This window comes from Telmatherina bonti (assembly GCF_933228915.1).
Source record: "Telmatherina bonti genome assembly, chromosome: 6".
Classification (NCBI taxonomy): Eukaryota; Metazoa; Chordata; class Actinopteri; order Atheriniformes; family Telmatherinidae; genus Telmatherina; species Telmatherina bonti.
The window spans coordinates 20,512,795-20,540,679 of NC_136624.1; the positions used below are offsets into that span (position 1 = coordinate 20,512,795).

Sequence of the window (27,885 nt, forward strand, 5' to 3'; positions counted from 1 at the left end):
GAGCAAAAGAGAGCTGAGAAAGAGAAGAGAGAGGTGGGGGGGGGGGGGGGGGGGGGGGGGGGGGGGGTGCTTTACCAGAGTCCAAACAAAGGCAGCAAGCGGCAGTTCCAAGCTCAGCAACAGAGGCTCCCTAAGGTGCAGTCTCGCTGATGGACAGGTGGCATAAAGGGGCTGCATGTTGTCCAGTCAGTGGGGACAAGGGGTGGGGAAGACGAAGCAGAGAGAAAGGGGGACAGGATGAAGGAATAGGGGTGGGGGGGCAAGGAGCAGCTGGTGCTGGATCCTGTCACTGTCCCACTCCAATACATAAAAACTCACACATACAGCACAGAAGACAAACAGTTCCCTAAGATGGAGTATGAGTATAGAGTACAGAAGCTGGGTTTTATTTCTTCAGCTATCTCTCTCTGGAGTGTATTTATTACAGATTATATCAATTCTTCCGACCATGAGCATTTAATGAGGCAGTACATAATCTGAACAAATTCTATCATCTGTCTGATCTACTACAGAAAACAAAACAGAAAGAAAAAAAAGCATACCTTTTTATACGCATTCATGTATCGAAGTATAAACTCACACTTAACACACATGAAAAAACTCAAATGTGCAATACGGTTTCTATCAGCAGAGCACAAGAACAAATATTAGTACTTTCCCCTGGAAACTGTTTAAACATTTTATAAAAGGAAAAAAGAAATCTAACTGATATTTTTTTCACCTTCACCTAGGTTTCAAAATACTCTTTCTAAAAAATTTGACAACTGAACTTGTGATAAATGGTTAAATCTGATCACTTAAAGCTGGCTTCGTAGATGAATAATACGTCCATGGAAATTCAGCTCATAACAGTCAGAGCAGCAAAAGAAGATTTTACCTCAAAATTTTCACATTCACAAAGGTTCAAAAACACACAAAGCACCCCCACAATATATTCCACACACCATTAAAACTGCACCTGAACAGGTTTCAGGGGTATTTTGCAAGTGTATATATATATATTATATATATATATATATATATACATATATATATATTTATATGTGTGTGTATGCGGAGCAACCGACGGAGCAGCTCTTTGGCAGGGTTCGGTGCAGCTGAACCTTACCGAACTGGCAACTTTGACAGGGTCAGTTAGGGCCGTTAGGACAGCAAAGTTTTTGTAAGCAGCCCGCACCTCTTGTTTGTGGAGAGGATTATTATGATTTGTTTAGATAGCATTTCAGAAAGCCAGCGGCTGCTTCACAAGTCGACAAGTCAAGAGTAAGTGAGCCGCATGTGGCTCGCAAGCCGTGCAATGAGGAACTCTGGTTTAGAAAGTCGTTTTATTTTTTTAGAACACATTAGAAATTTTGTTAACATTAGTTAATGATAAGTCTGATATCTTATTTGGGGTTTGTTTTGTCATGTTCATTTTTTCAGATGTAACCTTTATACATCAGCACATCATATTATTTTAGCAGAGTCCACTGGCTTACAGACAGATTTCTCTTTGGTGTGACACATTCCAGTACTGCCTATTCAACACATCCATACAGGTCAACACATATCATCTCTGACATTAATGCTGAGGTGCTAAAGATGTCACAGAAAAACCATAATGATTAAGTAGACACATCCACTATCTGGTGGGTAGCTGTTCTTACTCATGAACCGACAGTAATGTGAATCATCAAAACATATTTTTGTGCCGATGTAGACTAGTTATTTTCTGCAGTTGAGAGGAGATAAAAATCAATTCAATTCTCATATACATGCCTGAGCTGAAAAGCCACACAAAGCTGGTTTAAAATCTAGTTTTGCGAATATGATGATCTCTGAAAAGTTGAGTCAGCCTCAAATGAGTGATGGCCTGCAACAGAGACAATGGCAGATTAGTTTTGGGGTCCTGAAGGCAGTAAGATTATCCCAGAAAGGCTAGCAGGGGTCATGCCAGTTACACTAAGACTAAAATCCCCACCAACGGCACACATATGAAGGTCATACACTCTTTACACACCTTAGCCTTGCAGAAACACTCAGTCTGTCAGCTTTCCAACAAAATGTCCAAAATATCAAAAGCATATTTCCATCACACGTGTTTTTGTAGTTCAGGTTTCTCAAATGCTGATCCTTCTTAAAAACTACTTTTTGTGTCCAGTTTGTCCAGCAGTTCTGGTACAAAGAAGAGGGGAGGAATGAAGAATTCCATCACTTTGTTTTGCAGTTAGATGGGGATACGGGAAGAAATTATTTACTGCCAAGAAGACGTTTTTTTTTTGTTTTTGTTTTTTTTTAATTATTTAAACTTTTTTAACGGACACAATTCCCTCCCTTACTTTTCATATATTTGGTAATAAAAGAACTTCTAAGAAAAATTATAGACATTGGTGGGATTTTTGTATTCTCCTTTTTGCCTACTTTTCCAAACAGGAAATAATAAATTAATTAATAAAATGTAAAATAAAATGTCCCAAAAGACATTAACAGCAGCCTCCAAGGACGTCATATACCTTCTTATCAGCACACCAACAGGTTCTAGTCCGACAAGCTCAATTAGCTAGCGCTTAGTGTGGTGCATGAGAAGTCCACGCTCTCAGCACGAGGCCCACATCAACAGAACCAGAGAGATGACAGACAAGCCGGGCCCACAAAGACCTGATTGTGACAGTCCCTGGAAAGTCTGTGAATGGGTAAAGCAGGAGGAAGGACTTATGTTCTCAGGGGTTTTGTGATTTGCCTGATAACAATCTCCTGGTTGAATGAAAATGCCAGTGGAGAAAGTCCTTCGGATGAATTACTTCCATTGAGGGCAAAATCCTGAAATGAGCATAACAGAAAATAGGAATAGTGCTGACAAATTAGTTTTAAATGAAAGATTGTTCTCCCAAATATGACAGCACACTGTAGCTAATACGTTGTTTCCTTTTGCATAGTCTCAAATTACTTGACAAAGCCTGACAGTTTGCGGCCTAATCTTGACTGAGATGTTTCGTTTGAAAGAACAAACACATAAATAGTGAGGTATTTAGGCATGACATTAAAATGTTTTCATAAAACAATGATTGTGTATCTGGATCTCAGCTGTTTTGAATAGCATACCAGTGATCTTGTTGTTGCCCATCCCTTTGGCAGGACAATACTGTCAGACACCTCAGAGCTGCGATTTCAATCGCAGTTCGCCATTAAGTAATGGGAAGTATGCCTGCTGGCATGGTGCATTCACAGATGGAATTTAAGACATCTTTTGGCAAGGTTTTGCTGGCCCCTATTCCCCATTGCCACACTTTAATAGCAGTGAGGTACAATACTGTGAATGATCTGTAGTTAATCATGCTGCTTGTAAGCACAATTGATTCTCGTACTGTAATGCAACTTTGCATCACAGTGAAGTAAAGCATCTGCTGATGTCTCAAAGAGCATACAAATACTGACGTGATAATCAAAACTTGATAAAACTGAAGCTTTGACATGCAATTGCACAGGCTGACTGCACAGATTATGTATACAATACAACCAGGCCATGCTTATGTTGATCTCCATTTAGCAGGTCTGTCTTCTCTCCTCAGACTCCTCGTGAAGGATGCATCAAAAGCAAGGAAAAAGATAATCTACAAAAAAATCTGTTGAAATAGGTCATTATCGCGGAGGCATGCTGTGAATGTACTGTGTCCCCAAATCAATACATGAATTGCTATATTTAGTAAGAAGGTCGCTAGGAGGAGTTAACAAGGCTCCGCGAGGAATGAAAGACATCAATATATCAGTGCTGGTCTTGAGAGGAGCCTGCTCATTTTAGATGTAAATGCCTTCGGATTGTCTTCTTCAGTGAGAAATACTCTCTACAGATTGCTGAGATATCCCATATGGTGGCTGAAAATGTCAGGCTCTGCTCAGTGATATTAACCTTCACGGTACTTCAATGACAGATTCAGTGTTTTACTTCATTGAGCGATTTCAAAACTGCACAGACAAACTTAAATGGAAGAGTGGAACTGCTTTTCATGAACTGGTTTTAAATGAGTTTATAATGTTTTAACATTAAGTTTCCTGTGGGTTTTTTTGTATTTAACTGTTGTGCCTCCAAGCCAGGTTCCCCTTTGGATATTTTTTTTTCTTTTTTTCTCATGGTAAAATAAAAGGTTAAATAAGAATGAAAGAATAAAAATGAAACAATATGAATAAACTACATCCTATTTTCCTTGTAATTATTATTATTATTATTATTAATCAATTATTATTTGATTAATATTTGATTTTTTTTTTCAAACTAAGCTCTACTTATTTTTTTTCACAATTATTTAAAAGAACTACATACAGATAAAGTGTTTCAATTTTTTAAAAATAATAATCTAATTACCTTTGTACTTTGGATTGATTTTCTTTCTACATGAACAAGAAAGCAACATACAACTAAGACTTGGGTTTGCAAGAAAATAAAAACACCAACCAAATTCATGTCAATGTTTTTTTTACACTACAATCGGTGGTTTGTAGTATAAAAGTACCATACCAAAAATGCTGAGTAGCTGATTTTGCCGAATATATGCTTTGGAAAGCCAAGAATGTCTGAAATTAAGATCAAAAACCACCACATTGTGTTAAACTGAAAAACATTCTCGTCAGAAGTCAGTTGTAGACATGTTTGTTAGAAATACGACCTGTGACCAAAAATAAACTACAAAACACTATCACAACTGATACAGCCATTTTTGTTTGTTTGTAAAATGGGGGAAAAATGTTGCCTGTGTCTTGCTACTTCACTGCTCAGTTTTAATGTCTGTCTCCCTGAGAGACAACAAGTTGTCGAAGTTGCTTTCTGGAGAATGTATTTCCAAAATTCTCACCCGCATCATGACAAGCACATTTGGGGAAAAAAAGGCTAAAATGGCAAAGAGAAGAGCAGAATCAAAGAAGCTTCATTAATAGCTATGACTAATATAATCCAGACAGTCTTGTAAGCCTGTTACTTCACAGAGAGGAGATACCAAAACTGCAAGGAGAGTAAAAGGTGGCCCTGGTGTGTTGAGATGCTGGCATACAAAGTATGTTGGCGGGGTGTAATGAAAACACCCTGCACATAAAAACACATTCATACCCCCTCCCCTACCACCCACCTACCCAAAAAGCGCGCATAACTCTGCTGAGACCACACAGCCTTAAGATGACCACAATAAACCAGAACACTGGTCCCAGCACGAAGTGAGCATTTCCCAGGCATTAATACGCGCGAGGCCAATCCGGGCTTTGTAGTAAACACCGGTGGGTGGTTAATGTCGAACCGGAGGAGTAGGGTACGTGATTCTTCTGTTTTGACTGTTTTCTGTGTCCCTGTTTTAGTGCTTGTTATTTTCCAATCGGTCTCTCTTTGAGTCATAAAGTTATCCAGCTGAGGCATTTTGCAAAGCAACGACACACTGTTTTTTAGTCAGTTGGAAACAAAATATGAGCCCTTATGTAACTGTATATTTCTTAATGTATTTTAAGTTGATAATACAATCCCAACTCTCCTTCTGGCAGTAAGGGACTCTCAAAGAATTAAATCAGGACTTTAACAAACATGTGGATAAAGGATTTTACATCAACAATGGTATCAATTTATTCCTCAAGTTCAATGAGTTAGCCAAGACTACCATCATGGTATCCGAATTTGTATTGCCTTGTTTTACTATGCAAATAAATCTTAAGCTTATGAGCTACCCATTTATATTTGACTTCAGAAGCTTCAGTTAAAAGTATTCAGTTCTGCTTGTTTTAAAAGAAGTTAAAGAAAAAAGTAAATTACAATGTGATATTCAAACAACATAGGGACATGCAAACTCTCAGGACTACACTGAAAGGAGGCTATTCGAGTTTTCCACACAAAGCAATACAGAGCAGCCCTCTTATTAGCTTAACCTGGTTATTAGTATTACCTTCTTCTTCTCTATGAAATTTAGCATAAACACTGAGTCCCTAAAGGCCTTACAATAAAAACAGTGAGAAAATAGGATTTCTAACAAAGCCAGGACCAAAGAGGTGTTGAAAAGCCGTAATGAAGGGGGTGGGGAGATTATTCTAACCCGTGAAGCACTGATAGAAAAGGATGTGCTGCTAGGAATATTCAAACTGACTAGATAAGGATTAGCCTGGCAGCTTGTGTTACGCCTTTCATCTTCTAAGGCATGGCTGGAAAAAAAAAAAAAAAAAAAATCTGTAGCCTTTGGATGAACCCAGTCCTTTACAAGAGTTTTAGGAATGTCAAAAATTGTGTCCAACTGTACCTTTTAGCCAAAAGCATGGGAATTCCACAAGAAAGCGAAACAGCTCATTATACTGAGTAATTTATTTGCTTAGCAGCTGCCCAGAGGGATGTAAAAAGTTTGAACATCCAAAAAATTCTGTAAGTAGCGCATTTGCAAAGCCGAGCTGTCCCTCGCAGCAATGACAACCCATCCCCCTCAACTAGGCTTCCACAATTATACCAGGACAAGATTGTTTTCTTGCCAGCATCAAGTAGGCTCATTCTGAACAATTACAGAGTTAATTGAGTACTGCATAAAACAAATTTAAAAAAAAAAAAAAAAAGGTAAGGAAAGGATTGGGAATAATGAACACAATGATAGGAATAAAAAGGAAAGACCAACACCTCATGAATATCACATGGAGGAGAGAATCAAGAAGCAACTTAAGACATGTTATCATTGCTATCTCAGTCTTTATTAAACACCTTTATCACATAATTCATTTATTATTTGTGGTTTATGACCAAATGCTAACAGCATTTGAATCCTCTGCAGCTTATTGTTGCATGTGTGTAGCGTGCAAACAGTAAGGCAGCGAATTTAGATAGCTTAACTGTTTGACAACACTAAGTGTAATCACTATGAGTAGATAAATAAGTGCAAAAAGGGCTGCAGAAACTTGTTTTTGTAGAGGTTTTATTGTTTTATCTTGAGCCATGTAGATGAACCTGCAGTTTAAAACTCTGCCATCAATATCCCAGGGGCCTTGACATTTTATAGTCATTTTAGAGTGCATGACTTGAGCAATATGTCTGTTGAGCAAATCCTTATTCACCTGGATTCTCCAATGGATCAGAAACAAAGAGGTTGTAAGTTAAAAGAAAAAAAGCACAATCATGTGGTCAATGAAAGGGGAGAACTTAAGTTTGCACCAGCCGGGCTTCGGAGGCATGTGTTCAATTTCAAATTTAAAACCACTCAGAAACCCTCCTGGGGAGGCTGATGACAGAAAACTTTGCTACACCACTCCTACTCTAGAGTTGACATTAGCCTGTGGATTTCTAAACACGACGGAATTAAATCCCAAAATAAAATAAATGCAAATATAAACTGCTGGAATTGGTTGTTGACTTTGCTCAAACGCTGCCGAGACCCCTGTGGCTACATAAAGCTGATGTGGACATCACAGGGATTCACTGAGGTTAACAGAAATGTCGGTCTTGAATCCAAGGATACGCTCAGTTTGTTAGTTCTTCTGATTTGGTCTCTGGAAGTGAAATTAGCTCTTAATTGAACTCAGATTTTTATTTATTTATTTTTTTTAATTTTTGTTTTCCTTTGAGAACAGCAGGTTGTGCTCTCTGAATCTAAACCGTTTTGATAGCCAAGAAAATGAACTGCACTGGAGCTATAATGACACGGCAGAGATATACTGCACTCAGGTGCAATCCACTCAGGTGGACTCAGGTGAAAAAAGAAGGGGAAAGTGTTTTTGAATGACAAATTTATGTGGTTCATTGAAAAACCAACAGCACTGTCGCTTCAAAGTAAGAAGGTTGCTGCTTTGAGCCTTGGCTTGGGGGAGGTTCAAACAGCGGCCTTACTGTGTAGAGTTTGTATTTTCTCCCAGAGTATGCATGGGTTCTCTCCGGCTTCTTCCCACCATCCAAAGACATGCATGTTAGGTTAATTGGTTACTCTAAATTGTCCCTAGGAGCGAGTGTAAGTGTGAATACTAGTCTGTCGCTGTTGGCCCTACCATGGACTGGTGACCTGTCCAGGTGAATCCTATCGTTTGCTAATTGCTGGGAAGGCTTCCAACTTCCCCCCCAACCATGAATTGGACTAAGCGGTTTGGAAAATTAATAAATGAATAAATGAAAAAACAACTATTTCTGGCATTATTCACATAGTAGCCCAAAAACAAAAATTAAAACATCTCAGTTTAAAATGGTGATTTTCTGGTTAACACACAAACCTGGTAATCCCTAAAAATACTCAAACTTTTATCTATCTTATTTCAAACTAGTGATTTAAAACGTTTTCAATGAACATTTTCTCTAGTTTAGATTGCAACAATTGAACAATAAATACATCTCAAATTTTTATTTTCCAGAAAATCATGCCCATTAAGCAGCTTTTCTACATTTGTTTAACATTGTAAAAAGTGCTTTAAAAAAATCATGTCAGGAAATCTAAGTGATCCCTAATTCCTAATTTGAAATCAAAACATCTGAAACCCAGAATACCAGTGTGGATGTTCAACATTCACAATATTTATATTGGTAATACTTCCATTCTCTTATTAAGGTTGAAAAAAAAGATGGTCTCTCCTGTTACCTTTTACAGGTTGACAGGTGGTTAAGCATGCAACACTGATAGGAGGGGAGGAGGAAACTGCTGCTCTCTATGTGTCCGTATTAATATAACCCATGCATTGCCCAACCCCCACGTCCCTGTGCTCTTTCCATACTAATATCCTCTCTCCCAGTTCTTGGCCACACCAGTGAAGCCATTTAATCTTTAATCACCTTTACTTTAACAAAAGAGACATCTCTTGTCTGTGGCTGATATTACTTATTGTAGAACCTGTTCTCTTTCTGAAAGCATCTCTTTTATACTGAAGTACAATCAGGTTATATTGTAGGTACATACGTATGATCCTATATTCCAGTCAAGCAAACTGACAAAAAAGATATGACAAACTTTTTTTTTTTTTTTCATACATACAATTAACATCTGCTGTTGCCAGTTCTACCCAGTATGAGGTACCAAAATTGCAAAAACATGTCATCATGGAGCATCTGTTATGGTGTATGATACCGCATTACCATCTTTAATAAAGCAGACTAGAGGGTCAACACTTTTAGCTTCTTAATGAGGGATCAGTTGTAAATAGTGTGCTCTTTTCTTCAATACTTTGGAGACAATACACATACTTAACCACTGTTAGGAATGGATATGCTCTCTCTCTCTCTCTCTCTTTCTGTGATTTCACTTTTAGAATATCTCTAATCTAGGTCAAACGCGTACAACATAAGATACCATGATTTTCACTCGTGTTGACCGAGTTCTTTGGAAAACAAGGTCACTCATCCTCGAGAGGGATTCCTGTCTTTAAACAGTGTCCCTGATTGTTTTTTCATCTTTTATCCAGGCAGATGCTTGATTCATCAGTCTCCCTTTTCTGAGAGGGCGACATGATTCCACAGACAGGACAAAAGTCGAGGACATCCGGGAGAGTAAACCAGAATGTTTTGACAACGCTCCGACCTTGTCCCTGGTGAGAAAAATGGGGCCTGAGAGGACCTGTGTACTGTATAGCTCTCAATTCCATCACAATCTGTTTGACCAGAGCCATAAATTCTCAGCGTTGTCAACCCGCTGTTCTTTCGCTGAGGAACACCAGAAAACCGTCTGCACTATCTTGGGTTCAGAGCGCAAGCATAAAGCATAGGTGTTGCGAGAGGGAACCAGGCCTACAGGAAGATGAGATGACCAATGAGGTGAAAGGAGGTACTGGGATTATGAGAGGTCAAACTGTCAGAATTTGAGATGCAAAAGATGGTGTGGGATAATGAGGAGTGTGACAAGGGGGCATGTGGAGCAGAGCCCGACATGTGCAAAAACATGTGGAAAACGTTTACAGGCTTAAAGGCCGTGATCTCTGAGTTCAGGGCGATTCGAAGGGATCACAGGTCAGATTATCACTTCAGATGATAAATGTGCTGTGAAAATAAAAGCAATAGAATTTATACGCATAAGCGTACAGCAGACCAACTATGCTTGTGATGTAACAAAATGATTTCAGCTAAAGGGAGTCACAAGTGTTTCTACAGTTCTATTATGTGATTTCTGCTCAAATCAGTCTGCTGTCCATGCAGACCACCACATATTCACATAATAGTTATTTATTGCTGTGTTGGTAAAACGTAACTCATCCATCTGACATAGATCTTAAGTGTGACTGAGTTGCACATGTAAACACTGTTTCTGGCAGACCTTTTTATGGTTACTGTGCACATTCGCATAGTGACAACAGTGAGAAACAGTGCTAACATATAGGACAAGGCTATGTGTCTGTTTTTTTCTCTTTTATTTTTTTCCTCTTTTCTATCGTTATCAGAAGTAAAATTGTTAAAATATGAACCCTTTCATGCACAGTGGTCATGTACTTGACACCTAATTACAAGCTCTTTCTTGCATATTCATGAATGAGGATAGTAGTTTTGTAAATAAACCACTTCAGTGAATGTTTGTGAGTTAGCTAATACGTTTCCACTAACTGCAGAATAAACCAATATGTGATATAACTGAACATAATGTAATTACGCAAGTATGCCTTTGCAATAAATAGGCAAAGAAAAATGATAAAGCTATATTTTATGCAAGCTTTACATGATATAATTATGATATTTTATAAATATGTTATAAAATGCATTAAAATAAATAATAAATCATGACTAACTTAAAAAAAATTGCATTTTTTAAAATTAATTTATGCATGAAGGGGTTAACACAAAAAACACCAAATTATTAGTTGAAATTTCAACTATCCACTAAAGCAAACAAATAAAAAAATCTAGTATTTGCAGCTAAAAATTATGTGAAATTAAAAAAAAAGAAGCTCACACAGGAACTATACAAGTAAATCTCAAAAAACAGTTAAATGTTTCCATCACTGAACAACACTCCCCCCTTGGTCTCGCTGTTTCTTGGAACAGATACAGAAACAGAAGACTGCAGAGAAATAGAGAAATGGAAAAAAGAAGTGTCTGACCATCTTGCAATCTTATCACAGTGGGGAAGATAGAATAAAAGCCCCTGAATGCCCCCTGAGGCCTCTGCAGTGACATGTCTTAGAGCTTGCCTGTTCGCCTCATGCTGTTCCAACATCCTACACTGTGTACATACCAAAGAGGCCGTCTGTATCAAACACACTTGACGAGCTCTCCACTGGATCTAAATGAAAAGATTAGTAAAGATTATCAAAGGATGTTGCCTGTGATGCAGATATTAAGTCATGTTGGCTGTGATGCCATTTAGCAGGCAAATGTTGCAGTAATGAACATCTGCTCAGTGAGTAATTTGTATTCCTTATGCTTAACTAACAGCTCCTCACAGCAGTCAAAGCAGCCATCAATCAAAAAGAGTAAGTGTGGCTTTTACTCTAACATAATATTGTCTGGATGCCTATTGTGCACAGAAAGTGATTACATTTTTGTTTTCCCTTGTTCACTTGCTTATGGAAATACTGCAATCTAGCTCAAACCTTTCTTCATTCTTGTTTGTCCAATACACAAGGCAGCAAAAGCCTTGGGGTGTGTGTGTTTGTTTTTGTTTTGCTTTGAGTCTTGTTCCAGCACCGTGGACAGTCATCCAGTCATCAGCAGGGCTATTCCTTACTTGCACTGTTAGTCAATTAGAGCTGCCATTAAAGACAGCGGTGGCGAGGGAAATAAAAGCGACGGTGTGGATTTTGTCTGTGCTACACTGATTTCCATCCTTAAACCCTCTCCAGACGAAGAGACTGAAATAATTGGGATTCTGACAGTAGGTTATGGGGACTCATTTCCTGCTTTCAACCCCCACCGCCACCCCTTCCATCCACTCCCACACACACACACACACACACACACACACCCTTTCCTCCTCCCTTATGGTTTTTCATGCAATCATGTCTATCCAATCATGTTTCCTGGCACCTACCTTTGCACTCGATCCCCCCTACTCTCTTTATCCACAGCCACATTTAGCTGAAGAATTACTGAAGCCTTTCCTCCTTAATCTAATTGCTCCAATGCAACAACAGGAACCTTACTTCTAAGTACTTACAACCACTGATGCATACCTCACCACGAGACTGTCACTAGAGGACCTTGTGTTGTTTCATATTCTCCACACTTTGAGCCAAAAATGCTTATCATACATGTGACTTGCAGACCACTGAGAAGCTTATTGTGAAGCATCTGTTTGAATTAGCTATGTCTGTCACTGAAATATTTAAATTCAGAGTGGCTGTTGAATGTAGAAACAAGAACAAGAGATATGTCAGGTATAAAACTGGCGTGATACCGTAAGCGTAAGGAAGAAAGTAGAAATGCATGACACTTTAATGAAAAAATTATGTTAATGCAATTTAACACTTCTCTTATTTTTTCTGTCTATGCTCAAGAATTCTAAGGTTTGGAATTTCTCACCTAATTTAATTGGTTATACTTTCAAAGTCCTTTTCATGCCTTTTCCTCCCTTTTCTAATATCATGGGGTGTAGACTATATAACAGCACTGTTTATCTACAGTAGTGGCATGCAACATTATCTCTTCTTCTCGCATCAAATCTGAGGCCACAAGGCCAGAGAAACTACGCCCCGTGTTTTATGATGCATTCCATTTTTCTTCCTAAACATAAGGCACCATTACGAAAACATAACCAAGAAATGAATCAAGTTGTTGTTATCGCTCTGACAGATTGTCTCCATCCAACTTTTCACTGCTCAATAACACGAGCCACGCTCCCACAGTCGAGACCCTTGAACCCACAATAGCATGGGGTTAGATGATCAGATTACACTGAAAGACACACATGGGCATTGTTAAGAGAGTTTGCAATTCCACCCATGAACATGGCTCTCTTTGTGCCCCAATGGAGAGAATGCTTTTCATTCTGGAGAGAACAGCAAGGGCAAACAGGACCTTATGTGTCTCTGTGGTGCACCATCTCCTCAAGGCTCTGAGGGGAAATCAGATCTCTCTTTTCAGGACCATCTCCGCTGAAAGGCCCTCATATGCTTCTTTCACTTACAGCACTTCTTGGAGAGGTAACTTAATCTCCCTTGCAAGACAACTGCAGGGAAAAAAAGACCTCAACAATTTGATGTTAAGCACCCCCCTTCTGCTGTCAATATTTTGACATATTTCATGACAGCACAATTATTTGTCAGGATGCCTGCCAAGGGTTTAATTGTTACATGCATAATTACACGTTTAGTTTAGAGGAAATGTTAGAACATTGCATTGGCTGTGTTATTAATATTACAGTACAAATAGTGTCTTTCCTTCAGGCTGCTTTGTGGTGACTGTGTGGCACCGTAATCCAGCCATGAAAGAAGATATCTCAGTAACTCTTTGATAGCACTTCTCACAAATCAATTCATTACCCCATTATATCGACACGCAAAGGCACATCTTTCACAGATCAATTCATTATCCAACCTCTAGCAGTTGAAAGACGGTGGTTGACCACAGCTTCAAGCACTGATATCAGCTTTCAGTGTTTAAGATTATGACTAGAAAGAAAAAAGACGGAAAAAAACTGGTTGCAGCCTTTAAAAAAAACCCACCAACAAAGGGTATTAAAACAGTGGGGAGAATAAAATAATATTTGAACTATAACAGGTTTATTTTCTTCGTTGGTAAAAGTCCAACATTTCTTTCTTTCTTTTGATAGAGCTTTAAAATTAAATCCCTATCTTTATCCTCTGATAAAGGAAGACTGAATGATACAAAACCATCAAACGTATGTGAATTTAAGTTTGTTCAAATCAGTATGCTGCAGCAATCTAATGTACAACTTTCACCGCTGATGTGGTGATGCTGAAGAAAAGCACACAATGAAGGAATGTCTAGTTTATACTGAACAATAAACCCAGTGTACAGCAAGTATGGAGATATAAAAAGCTGTATTTAAATTGTGATGATAAATATAAGATGAGAAACTTTCTTTTTTTTTTTTTGTTAAATTCTTAAGACCAGCTGTGAGGATAAGAATTGGATCATCATGCTTTTCCAGAGCAAACATCATCGAATAGTATAATCCCATTTAGCTAAAAAAAATATACTATGACAGAAGGCACCCATGAGATCTTTAAATCCAACACATGCTGTAAAATACATGTGGGTGAGAAAACAAACAAGTGTTATGAAAGGATGTGGATTTTGCATTGACAGCTGCACCAGAGTAACTACTGAATCATCATATGCCTCGTATGGGCCTGTATTCCTGAAGCTAGGTTTTGTTTGTCCTCATTAGTAGTCACCGAACAGGCCAGGCAGTATTAGTGAGGCAGCGCCCATCACGTATCCCCTCCCAGCACAGAAACACCGGGGGGATGTGCTGTAATTACAGCAAGAGAGGCAGCAGCAAACTGATCTAAAATGCGACTGGATGGTTTCTGGTGCTGAGTTGGATCAGCACGACTCCGGTCTGCAGCTTCCACGCTGTCAGGCTGCGTGATAGAGATCGAGATCTCTAATCACATTGACCAAATACCACCTGCCAGAGTGTGGCATGGCACAGGTAAATGCTCGGTATATTGACGTTGTCAAAAAGCTCGATCAATGTGTATGTGAGATTCTAATCAACATTACAATGCTGGCAAAGAATAAATAAATAGATAAACAACAAGGCTTTGTCCAGTTAGATAGAAGGGGGTCTTTACAGACAAAAGATTATACAATTTTTTTAAAGCATAAAAATTCTTATTTTCTACAGGTTCTACAATATTCTTATTTTCTGTACATTTCTGTTTTATGTTTGGTTCTTGCACTGTTTGGGAAGAAAGACCGACATATTTTAAATCAATTAACAATCAAAGAAATTAATTTAAAAAAAAAAACAATGTTATATACCTGAACAAAGCCACCTACTAACTGTGCAATACAGGATTTGCATAAGGCCAGGTTAAGGGATTTGTTTATAGTGACAGTAAGTTCAACTGTGTACAATCATCAACAGGATCTGGGGAGGAGTTAAGGCAAGTGGTTTGTTCAACTTGGTGTAGCTGAAAAGAACTCAACTAAACATGTCATATAAACACATCTTGCGAAGACAGCTGTGTGCAGATAAAACCATGGTAGGAATGTCATATTTTTCAGTGTATTTAAATTGAACAGCAGGGGATTATGGTATTTGAATAATCTTTGCACATATTTGATACTCTCAATCGCATTTTCGACACTTGACCTGGAATAAACCTTGAATGTGATTGAATGGATTGAAGGAAGAGTTGTTGCACTAACAGATATAAACATCGGACAGAGTCTTCCAGTGTTTGGATATTCTTTTATGGCAGCAGAGCAGACAGGATTCATTGGGTTTACAGTACAGTCAAATAAACAGACGCTGAGAATATTTTTAGACCACCCTTGTTTTAGCATAATTTCATGTTCATTTTTAATGTCTAGTACAACTAAAGTTACATTTGTTTGGAAAACAAAGGTGGTCTAAAATTTTTCCTAATAATAAAAAACCTAATAAGACAACAACTTACCTCGACAAATGGTTCCATTTTCCACAGCTTCATGCCCAGCTTTGCACATACAGCGCCCAATTGGCACCATCCATTCTCCATCCCCATTGCAGTACAGCTTTATGGGCACATCCACCTCTTCTGCATTCGGAATGCAAACACCCCTTGCGGCAACCAAGGAGGTGCTTTCTGCTCCTGATAGCGTCTCCTGGAACAATGCCCCGTTAGTGATGATCCGAGGACACTTTCGGTAGAAGACCCGAACAGCAATGAGCGACATGCAGCCGCCATAGTCCTGAAAGGCCAAGTAGAAGCCATTTCGTGACACAGGGCCAAAGCTTCGAATTTCTGTGTTGATCTTCATTACTCTGCCCCCGAGGTCCACCTGGGAGAAGCTCTCATCTGCTGCTATGGTGTCAACCTTGATCCAGGGGTTCTCCATCCATGCGGGAGAATTTCTGTTGGCCGTGTCGGCATCTGACTCATAGTAATATAGATTAAAAGTCTCTTTACAGGAGCCTGGCACATTGGGGATGCTACTGCAGTCCCTCACTGAGAATTTCATCTCCACATGGATCCGTTGCGCCCCACGTCGCCGGATGTATTTTGTCCGTACCCAGTTGTTCTGGTTGCTGTCAAAAACATTGCAGACTTGGTACGTCCTGATGGTGTTCATGTTTTCATCATAACCGCTCACCTCCTCCCACTGTAGAAAAAGGATACATAAAATTAGTGAATTAACATTCTTTAATGGTAATTCAAATAGATGTCTAACTTTCATACAGCCCTTTTGAAAGGAAAAAAAAAAAAGCACATGGTAGTTGAGGCACATTGTTGAAATGATTCATCCAATTAAGTGCAATCGAGCTGTAAAGCAGTAAATGGGCCGCGTGTTTCTTATTAATGTAAACTGTCATAACGTTCCCAATGATACCTCTTTTGTAGCAATAACACATATGTTTTCATGGGCACTTTTATAATGACTTTGATTGCTGGAAATGATCTGCTTGAGGCAAAATTTTGATTAAATTGATGACATGGTGAGAAAAAACATAATATCTCTAATAGCTTCCCTTGAAAGGTTGCATTAGGTTTGTCTAAAGGAAAAAAAAGAGAAGTAGCCCTTCCAGCAAGCCCTCCCATTTATCAAGATAATACTCATGTTAACAAGAATAACAAGGAATATTTCTAAACTTTATGAATGAAACTGAGTAAATGGCATTCTCAAAGCAGCTTTCCAGAATGTTTTATTTATATATTTATTTATAGCACCAATGAAAAACAACCCTTTACTTTTTGACAATTTGGGGCTAAATTTTTGTAACTCTTATTTGGCTTTCTGATTCAATTTGAAAAATGTATTTTGAGTTATGAATGAAAATAGTTCTGATCCTTTTCTTCTTTTTACCACCAAAAAACAACCGGCATATTTTTTTTTTTTTTTTTTTTTTAAAGAAACTGGAAACATGACATGAAATCACATGAACATTGTATGAAGGCTCTGGTTTATATTATGTGAGTCCTACTTTTCATTGTTTCTTAATAGGTCACACTTCTAGCACAAGATCATTGTTACAGTTGAGCACTGAGGAAACATGACATGGATTTTCCTTGAACACAGTCAGATTAAGCTGGCATAATCATATTATACACGTAATCATGTAAAAATAATCAAGGAGCAAATTTCACTCCAGGTTTACTGGGTATGGTGTTTCACTTCAAAGTCCAAGTATTGCACACTAATTTGAGTTCTCGCTGTGACTCTACAGAGTCTGGATGAAACTTCTGTGGTTTTGCCTGCCCCTTTGGCTAGGGATCAAACCAGTTTTATACACTGTGCTTTCCAACCACCATGCAGGTCATGACCTCGACCTCAGCATCTCAGCCAGAAAAAAAAAAATCCCATTCTCACCCTCTGAACAACTTTGCATCTGGTGCACTCTCTACTGCCTTCCCCCTTCACTCTTCACTTCACAGCTGATATAATTTCTCAAATTAGTGCCCACTTAGTGAGGATTTTGACAGATTTTGACATGTAGGGAGAAGAAAGTCACCCCTCGTGTTACAAAGCATATTCTGTCAAACACTTTGACTAATTAGAACAGCTTTAGTTCTGAAATCCCATGCCCCAATTAATCACAGCTAGTGTGATGCTTGGCTTGACCCAAACCATCATAAAAGCCTAAACAGAAGAGTCTGATGTGTGGCCAGAAATAATAGTAATAATGAGAGAAAAAGAATGCTGGGTGAATAAAAAAACTGTTTACTTGGCTCTTAACAGTGTTTTCTCTCAAATGTGGGATCCTGAGAAAATATATTTCAACTATCATGTGTAAAAATTTGTCATTCATTTTCTGTTCAGACAAAAACATAACTGAGGGTAAAAACAAATGATTGATTTGTTTTAAATGTATGATTATTCGTGAATCCTGGAAGTCAACAGTGGTATGGTTAGAAGCTAAATCTGTCCTTTGCCCAGTACTGACAGGCATCATCATCCTGGGTTATGAGCAGCCATTAACCTTCCCACTTGTAGAGGCACAGTGGGGAAGCTGTGGGGCAATTAAAGAAGAGTGAACAGTCTGTTCTGGTGAGGACAGAGTGTTGGACATTCACAGTTTAATAAAATGAATGTGGAGACAGGTTGCTGGTAATGAGGGATGCAGATTTGGGGGAAACTTGTGGAAAAAAGTGTTGGTGGTGGAGTAGTGGTGGGGGGTAGGTTGAGTCTGACAAAAAAAAAAAAGACCCCAAACAAAATGTGTTTTGATGAAGGGCCTCTTTTTGTCCTGTCATAGCCTCTTTGCCCTCCTTTCATCAGAGCCAGTGGAGGGAAGCAAATGGGGCATAATAAGAGCCTAACGATCAAGCACAGAGTGTGAAATTAGAAGAAACGTCTTCATTTTCACAGCTTTTTCCCCTTGCTCTTATCGAGAGTGCTCTAAAAGGGTGGTCATGTGTTTTAAGTACAGCAGGTAGAAGTAACACTGGTGGTGGGTGTCAAGTCAGATTAGCTGGAGGGAATGAACTTCTCTCAGATGACGAAGAAACAAAAAACGCATCTTATTGTAGTGAAATTACTTTCAGCAACATTCTTTTTTTTCTGTTTTTCTTTGTGAAGTCAGGAGGTTCAGGTGATGTTAAAGTTATGCTAAGGAGGGACATTGTCAGATATTCACAAGACATGTCAACTTATGGCAGGGTTTGTCTTTATTTTTAATCTAGGCACAAAACTACTTCAGGGTTTATTAACAAAGCAACTCTGGTTTCTTTGTAAACTCGCTTTCTTCAGCAGAGGACTTTTATGATGAGAAGTCAGTGGTGTGAAAGAGGACACATGACTGGCTACAAACAAAAGCAAACTGTTTTCTGTTTAAATTGCTCTAGTTGGAGTTCAGAGTCTAACAATGCTGGACTGAATGGTTCATAAAACTGAGCTTTTCCATGTGTTCCTACTATTCTAATCTTGACTAATCCAGGTAGATATCAATACTAAGCAATCAAGTAGGAGTTATAAAGAATTTAAAATTAGAGAATTACATCAAGTATACTTAGGTTGTATTCAAACCAGGACGTGTCTAGCAGGGGGATTCAGTTAGAGTGCACTGGGAACGTCAAGAATTCCTGCCTACCTTTGGTTTGGTTTGCATTCTCACTGCACTGCACAAATCATGCACCAATACCACGTTTATACAGTTTCTGGGTTTCAGTTTCTGGTCTGTTTGCTTTCACACTGAGAGCAAATTGAACTAGGGATCACTTGCAAGTGAATCAAGACGCCAAGTGATCAAGTGAAACAGAGTTTGCTTCTTTGCTCTGCAAATAAGCATTCACACTGCTCCAAATGAACAGTGCCATCCTTAAAAGGGGACCAGGGTTGGCATAAAGAAGGCTAATCTGTGCTAGTGTGAGGCTAAAAGTATTTTGACATTTATGGTACGGCTCAAATGTCTTGTCCATTGCTTTAGGGTTATCTATACTATGTTACAAAGCCTATTAGAGGTTTGCTGGCTAATTTAATATAAAGCCAGTAATTTATTTGTGTTTAGAGTGCCAATACTGTAAAACAATTACCGCACATAGAACAACAGACTAAAGGGAATATTGATTATGATGTTTGGGGTATGATAGGAGTGATAGAGGCTATAATACTGTATTTAAGCTACTACTCTCCTCTTCTGGAGTTATATAGAGTGCTGCAGCGCAGTAATGCTCACTAAGAATAAGGTTCAGAATCAATATCACTTGTTCCACTCCAGGAGAAAGTTCAGCTGACCTGCAATCCATACGTGTCAATGACAACAGGGCTCTGTTTTATCTGTAAAGCCACGTGGAGCGTACTGACAAAGCTGAATTATAGACTGGAGCTGCCCTTATAGCTAAGACAATTCACCAAAGACAGCTTCATTTACAAGATGAAACAACTCAGTAACCCCATGGCCCCAGATGTCTTTAGATTTCACTGTAGCAACTAATCACCAAACTCCATTCTAAGTAGGTATCATGGAGCAGATAAAGCACACAAATCGTAATCTATATTTGCAATCTTGGTCATGTAATGTAGACAAAGAGCAAACAGAATGGTTCAGTGTAGTGCTCAAGGACATAGAGTATGTGTTGGGTATTTGTCAGATTTAAAGGGATTACAATTTACACAAAAGCAACTGTATCATAAATGAAAACAATGCTGAAGCTTCAAATGTTTATATCCGCTTTCAAGGACAGTCCGATGAAAAGATATCTGCAGAAAAATTCATGGCTTTTACAGTCCATGGACAGTATCTGTTAGCACTACAGCTCTTGAAAAGCTTTCAAGCAGCAAAAAAAAAACACAATTAAGTTGTCAAAAATCTCCATTTTTCTGCACATCTGTGCAGCCAGGAAAACCAACATGCACGCTGTCAGAATGTTTATTGGCTGCAGACAACTGACCACAAATCCACTCTTCTTCGTCTCTTTGTTCAGCAGCTACTCAGATTTCTGATAAACACTTATAGTTCTGCCTGGCGAACACATGTTGAAGACTTGGTGTCTACCATTTCAACTGCTCACAGGTTTGTGAAAAACTGTAAAACATCTTTGAAATACTTGATAGATTGACCTAAAATCAACAAGTTGTATTGGTCATCAGTGTCCACTCTAATTTAACATGTTATTAAGCATTTCATTTTAGAGCTTATTACCGCCATCAGTTTACTGCAGACAACAGCAATGCACTGTGTTAAAAGGAAAGCTTTAAAGCTCAAAGGCAGAAGGAAAAAGCTTGATTGATAACCAACAAGTCTGACACATGAGTCAAGCACGATATGAACACACTGTCAAGGCAATCAAACATTGAACGTTTTCATCGCGTTTACATAGCATCAAACTCCTATTTATCACATCTTGTCATTGCAATGTTTGAATTAACCTGAACTAGCCTCACGGTCCTGAGCCACACTACATATCATCGCTCTATCACTGACAGAAGTAAATAAATTATTCACACAAATGCAGAGAAAGAAACCCAGTGGAAAACTCCTGGGGCGCAGTCGCCCCATTTGCAGTTGTGGGAAATCTGTCAGACCAAGAGTCCCTTCCCTAGAGGGACAGAGGACAAATGACACCCACTGTCTGCATTCAATTACTACATGAGAGGCCATGGGAGCCAAATCCTGAAGGAGACTGGGCCTCACAGAGAGGAGAGACTCACCCACTCGCAGCCTTAAGTAGAACTGTCTGCTGTAGTCAGCCTCAATTACCACTGTCCACTACTAATACATAACATATGAATAGGAAGAATGTTATTTTACTCCTGGTCTGCAAAATTGTATGCGCATTATATTTGAATATTTCTTTGCATACTTTTAAAAGCATAAAAATAAACTTCTGTGATCAACAAATTAGTGGTGAAGGAGAAGAAAAAGGTATTAGATAAAACTGTCTTGGTGGTTTGCTGCACATGTCCACAATCATGTGTAATCAACCACAATCATATTCCAAAAGAATTTTAATACAATAAGTGGTACTTGTTACAAATAAAAATTGCTTTGTTTAACAAACATTTTTCCAGCATGCACTGCATATTGCCTTTCTGCTAAAGTCAGTGTCCCTAAATGACACTAGATATGTGCTGGTACAGGACCACATTATAATACATCCATAATGAAAACCTAAGCCACACACACACACACACACACACACACACACAATGGGAATGGATGTCCACAAGTTGGATCTGACTAAGAACATAAATATGTCCATCCCACAAACAATGCACAATTTCAAGTCTTAATACAATTTAAAGCATGTGATTGACAGAGCAAATAAAGACCTTTGGCCATTTTTTTCGTTTGTTTATTTTACCAGGCTGTAGTTCTGCTTATTTAAGCAGCAAATTTGGGCTTTCTAATAGTGATGTTCTCCCTCAAGTGGTTTCTTGCAGTTATAGAAAGCACATTTGATTGTCATTTTACTTGATTAAATTGAAAAATTAGATTGCTCTATAAACTTTGTTTACACATGGTGACACATGTTACCGTCCACTGAAAATCTTACCCTGTAGGATGAATTTTAAATCATTTCTTAGAGTAATGATTTGACAGACCTTATTCATATAACCTGTAAAACCACAGTGGTAAAACAACAACTGCCAATACTTCAGATATGATATCTTGCTGTTCCTTGTTTGCATTTCCTTTGTGTTGCAATGTGTTGCATGCCACATTAGGATATATTTCATCCAGCTATAGAGCGCAGTGAAAGCCAACTGGTGGTTCAGTGGTCTGCTGGATGTTACTGATCCACTAGCTAAGCCCATGAAGCCATGCATTGCAGCACGAGTGTAAGACAATAGCTTCTGTAAAGTACCTCTTGCTGTTATACTGAGAGGGAGAGCAAGCTCTGGTTCTACACCTGTTGCGCTGGGACATAAGGGACAAACTATCTCCATCCAGCTCCATTCTTCGCTCTTTGGTGGACTGGGCTCTTGACAAGCTTGACTTCAGATTGTAAAACTTTTGTGCCGACGCTGATAAAGCTGACCAATACCTGACTAAATCCAGGGGCTTAATGACTTTGCATATCATTATACACTAGATCAGGATGTATCATTGCTGCATTTGGATTTTTTTTTTTTGTTTGTTTGTTTTTTTTGTTTTTGTTATAAGAAGCACATTATAATCTGGTGTGAAAGGTAGAAAAAAACAGCACTTATTAAAATCCTCATGGATGAGCTGTTGAGTTTCACTAAATGTGAAAGATCGAATGACAGAACTGGTACCAAAATGATCACTGAAGAGCTTGAATGTCCTCACTTTGGTGCAAGGGAAGCACCTTCATTTACCAAAAAAAGAGTCAGAGGCAGTGACCTTTTTCTGTCTCTGTGTGTGCTGCTTTATATTTAATTCTTCAAGTTTCGACTTTCCACTTAGCATTAAAGCATTAAATCAGATTCTGAAAAATGGTCATCGGTGAATATTCTGCTTAATCTAACATTTTTATAGATGAAAGGAAGATGTGATGGAAATGGTCTCTGGTCAGACTGTGTGCAGACTGGATCCAGAGCTGGCAAGAGAAAAGGAAACCAGACATCTTCAGTACTTTGGTTTTGACTAAAGAAAGGAGAAAATCTTCCCTCAGGTTTGGAGTGATGGAGTTCTTCCTCTGCTTGACAGCTTTGAAGTTTTATCATGGAGCTGTTGATGGGCATCTTTATTTGGTTTTATTTTTGTCCCTTTTGTGAAAAAAAGCCACAGCCAAACAGTATGATTCAAACCATGTTTAATACCAACCACAGAAGCATAAATAACTGAATAAAATCCGATTTTTTTTTTTCTTCTTTTTGTTAAATGCACCACTAAATAAGTTTACAATGTTTTGGGGTTTTTTTTTGCCTTTAAAATCCATTCTAAAAACTCTAAGTGTTGTGGTGGAGAAAAAAAAGTGGAGCCTGAGACACTGGTTTTGGCTGCTTTAGGTGGGCTGGGCTTGCATGTGACAAAACTGTTGCCCTGGCAAGCCATGTGGAAATACTGTGCATCAAACACCAATAAGGTCGATAATACATATTTCTTCCTGTCTGGCATAACAACAAACATACTGAGCTTAAGTGTTTAAGTTGAACCAAAAAAAAACAAAAAGATTTCAAATGTGTATTTTTCAACTTGAACTTCTATGAAAAAAACAGGAATTAGCAAATATGCAAATTAAGGGATTAAAATGTGTTTTTCTTCAAATATCAACAACTGAATGGCATTTTAAAGACAAAAGATTTTTCTTTTATTCAAGTCATTTCAAATTAGATTAAAGAGAAACAAAATGTCCCAGCCAGGGGGGTGCAAGCTGGCTCACTGACTGATCTTTTGACCTTAGAGTGAGAAACCAAAACACTGACTACCAAAAGAAATTAAGTTTTCACGGAGGATTGAGCAAGTTTACACATTAACTGTGTACATAATAAACGGATGATCACCACACACCTTATCTTTGTCATCATTAAAAAGACCTAACATGACATGCAAACATATCATTGCTTACAAAATAATTACATTAAAATGTCATTCTTCTAAACAGAATGTAGAGAAGGAGGCGGTTACTCACGCTGTTGTCACTTGACCCCGAGACAGGGTAGACCGTCCAGCCGAGCTCTGCCGTGGCTGTGGTGGAATCCATGAGTGTCTCTGTGGAGATGAAGAGAAGGCGATGGTCACACAATTGGCTGTTACTTTGGGACACACAATTCAAGTTCTCACATTATTAAACATTATGTGTTAGGTTCACTTACACATCTGAATATCTTTTAAAAGTCGTATTTTATAATACATTGCGAAGGTTTGCACGTTAGGTTTCAACAGAACTAGCAAATTTAAAGGTTTTTACTCATAGAGGAATTGAAACGAATTTGGAGTTTTTAACACAGTTCAGAGGAATCCATGTCAACAGACCCATATGTTACAGTGGGGAAAACAACAGGCTAGAAAAGTTCATCTCAGTGGTTCAGAGGAGATCCAATGTGCCATGGATTAACTGGTGGAAAGAAACACCTCTGGTAATTGGGGTCAAAGAGAATGTGCCTCCTGTGTCATGACACTCTCTGTTGCATACATTCCACCAGCCTGGCCCAACCGTCTGTCATATGCTTACAGAGCCATTCACACGATCGCCTCCGTTGCCTTTTTTTTTTCTATTTAATCCCTGTACCCATGTCCTTATGCCTGCTTTTCCATCCAAAATTCCTCTCAGTTCTGCTGCGCGCTGTGTGTGACAGGGGGAAGGTCTAATGAATTTCTACTGCTGATTAGCCCTGTGTCAGTCTTGCTCTACAGTGCTGAGCTACAGCAGATGGAGAGAGCATTCATCAGGTTCAAGGCGTCAGCTGCAACTCCAAAATGCCACAGAGGGATTTAAAAGCCCCCTTGACAAACACGGCCACTAATCTTAACATAAGTCACAGCCAGTGACGGTAAGACAGGTCTGCGAGACAACTTCATGCTGCGGCTTGTTATTAAAATGAGGATATGGACAGACTGAACTGGTGCTCATAACGTGGGTTAACTGATAGCAGATCTTGGTGGAGAAGTAAAATCTAGATAAAATATAAACTTTTTTGATACAGGTAATAAGTTAGAGGAAAAAGAGACATGATTAATAGGATAGTGGTTGTTTTTGTGTACTTAGTTCTGTACCGGCTTGCATAATATTTTAGAGATTTCCAGTTGCTTCACAACCTTGGAGTTCCTCTGATTCATATTCCTGAGAAAGCCACAGCTTTTAATTAACAGCCTCAGCACGTATTTTTTTCCCTTTTTTTTTTTGCTTTTTGAGGACCTTCTGCTGACTTGCAGCATCTCAGTAGTACTCACAAGACATAATACTAGATTCCACATCCCATTCAGTTATCACAAAGCCCAAATCTTATAATTAGGCAGATGAGACTGCAATTGAGCAGCTATTGATAACCTTCTGTGTGACTCAGAGCTGAGCAGTCTACATGGGTGTTAGGCAGTGAAATGGTAATTATCCCCCCATAATGATAACGATAATTAGTAGGGGGAGTAAAGTGAGAATAATGAACCCCCTCTGTGGTGGTGAGAGAGTGTTGAGGGGGAACAGGGAGCAAATTTCCACAGGAATGTTAAGGATGGCAGGGTGACACGTAATCCTCTTCCCGCAAACCTTCTTTGTCTTCTTTTTTCAGTAGCCACACATTCTATCCGTTCCTTTTACTCCTCTCAACCACCACTTTCTCTTCATTGCTCCTCCATAGTGCTCCCCTCGTACTTTCTGCTGTTTTGGTCTCTCATGTTTTTTTCTCTCCCATTTTTTGCGAAGGCCTCTGCTCCCTGCCTTGTCCTTGTTCATGCTCTGTCTCTCTCCTGCTATCCGTGGCTCACATTCTAGGCAAGTAGTACCTCACCACGAAAGACTGATCACTTTTCTTCCTCCTGCTGTCTACACTTGAGTCTTGGCAGCCATACAGATTCATGACCTCCCATGAGGCAGAGCAGCACATAGCTTACCACTGTCAGCCACAGCTTCCCTCTCAGTCTGAACACCCAGCCGTGGCAGAGCACGGATGCTCAAGACAAGCTGAGTATTGCTCGGAAGAATGACATGACACAGAGGTTCAAGCATCAACACATAAATCATGCATTTTTGGTTTTAGGGACTTGTTTAAAGCATGATCATTTCAATTTAGCAACTCATGGGAATTGGCTTCAGACTGTGTTTACATCATGTTACTACTAACCCAACCAGAAAACCTCTACTGTCTTTGTGAACTTTGATGGATGAAAGCCTTTTTTGTTTCTTGGAGGAAAATAGCATAATGTCATTTTGAAGGTGGACTCATTACAAAAAAGAAATTACATTGTTTCTTTTGTCCTTTAAAAATAAAAATTAAAAAAACCATTACATGATTTAATTTATTCATAACGATACAGAAAACAAATTAAACACAGTAAAATAAAAACCAAAAAGAAAAAAATAAAATAAAATAAATTACAATTAAAATATTAAATACATTAAAAAGTAACACACACATGGAAAGAAATAAAATATAAATACTACTAGGATAAATTTGTATAATAGTAAATGCACCTATATAAATATTTTTTTTTTAAATCAAGAAAATATAAAGGGACAAAACAATAAAGACCAGTATACATTTATTGCAAATTTGTGATTTGTAATGTATTGACAAATTAACACCTTATTTCTATGTTCTAGCTTTGACTCTTGTAAAATAAAAAATATGCATTAGAAGCAGTTATTATTTGCCACTTTTTTTTTAATTAAGGTCCAATTTAATAAAAAAAAAACATGTGAAATGTTTAAAAAAAAAAAAACATTGGACTTACTTGGTGTACAAAAATAATTTATCTGTTTTCTGTTATTTGTTTTCCCCATTTATTTATTTTATTATTTTATTTATAAGCAGATACCTTGGTATTATGCTATAAATCTCACGTGATTGAAAACTGGCTTCCATGAAAAACTGTAGTGCTAAATGGGCTCTAACTCAGAAACAACATGACTGTATGATGCTAGTTGTGTATTTGTGTCGTGTATTTGTATTTGTGGATTTGTTCAACCCCAGAATGTGGTGTTTAGTAGGACCACAAGCACAAATGCATCACTCTAACATCTGATGACAAATTGCAGCCTCTCAATTTCCCACGTCCAGCAGTAAGTGTCTTTGCATTATTTGTAGTGTAGTTAAGTGAGGCATAAAAGTGTTTTAACTGTTTGAGCTCATGGGAAAACGCTGTCTATGTTAGCAGTAAAAGACAACAGCAATACTTTACTGACTACAAAGGAAAGGCTTTTAAATATGAAACATTAATGTACAAAGCCACACTGTCCCTAAAAATATTGAGAATATTAACAATAGGGTGGTAAATAATTAAAAATCTTTGTTCCTTTTTTTTTAACCTGATACTCTTTACTGTGGAGGTTGCTATGAATATGCAACGAGGCCTAAGAGTCTAAGAAAAGCCTACTATAAAGAGAGTGCTTCCTGCAACACTTCCTGAGAGTAAGGAGAGAGTTTAGTGCGGATCTTAGAGCTCTCAAGTGAGAGGCTGTCTGAAGTGACAGGCGAGGGGAGTGGAAAGGGGTGCTGTGGTACTATAACAACACTCTTCTCTCTGAGAGGGGTCAACGCTGCATCTCAGCTTTCTAAAGAAAGCAGCAGTATATTCAATGCGGGACGCAGACTGGAGGTGTTCACAGAAAAGATGTTTCCACACACAAACAACCACACAGCAAGTTAGAAAATATACAGCAAATGCATCAAGACAACATTTAAGCCAAAGGTTTAGCTGTAGCGCTAAGCAGCATTACACCAGTCATATTAACATGCTGTTTAAGCTGCATTGCAGATAATGTATTGTGCATAATATTTTTTCCCGTTTTCTTTTTTGGAAGGCTGTTTTTCCTTGCAGCTCGATT

At 38.5% G+C, this 27,885-nt stretch overlaps 1 protein-coding gene across 2 annotated transcripts in view; it reads right to left on the reverse strand.

The window, feature by feature from the left end:
* The window catches only part of ephb2b (eph receptor B2b), a gene marked incomplete at both ends in the record, with an annotated part of 114,923 nt that overhangs the window by 42,338 nt on the left and 44,700 nt on the right, over positions 1-27,885 (reverse strand). The window contains 2 exons of one of the 2 annotated variants that reach the window (XM_079242221.1): positions 15,475-16,159; positions 24,049-24,113. In XM_079242221.1, coding sequence (XP_079098347.1) covers positions 15,475-16,159; positions 24,049-24,113 — 750 coding nt within the window. Of the gene's footprint in view, positions 1-15,474; positions 16,160-24,033; positions 24,114-27,885 lie in introns of both variants that reach the window. The other variant, XM_079242220.1, reaches the window with a different exon arrangement.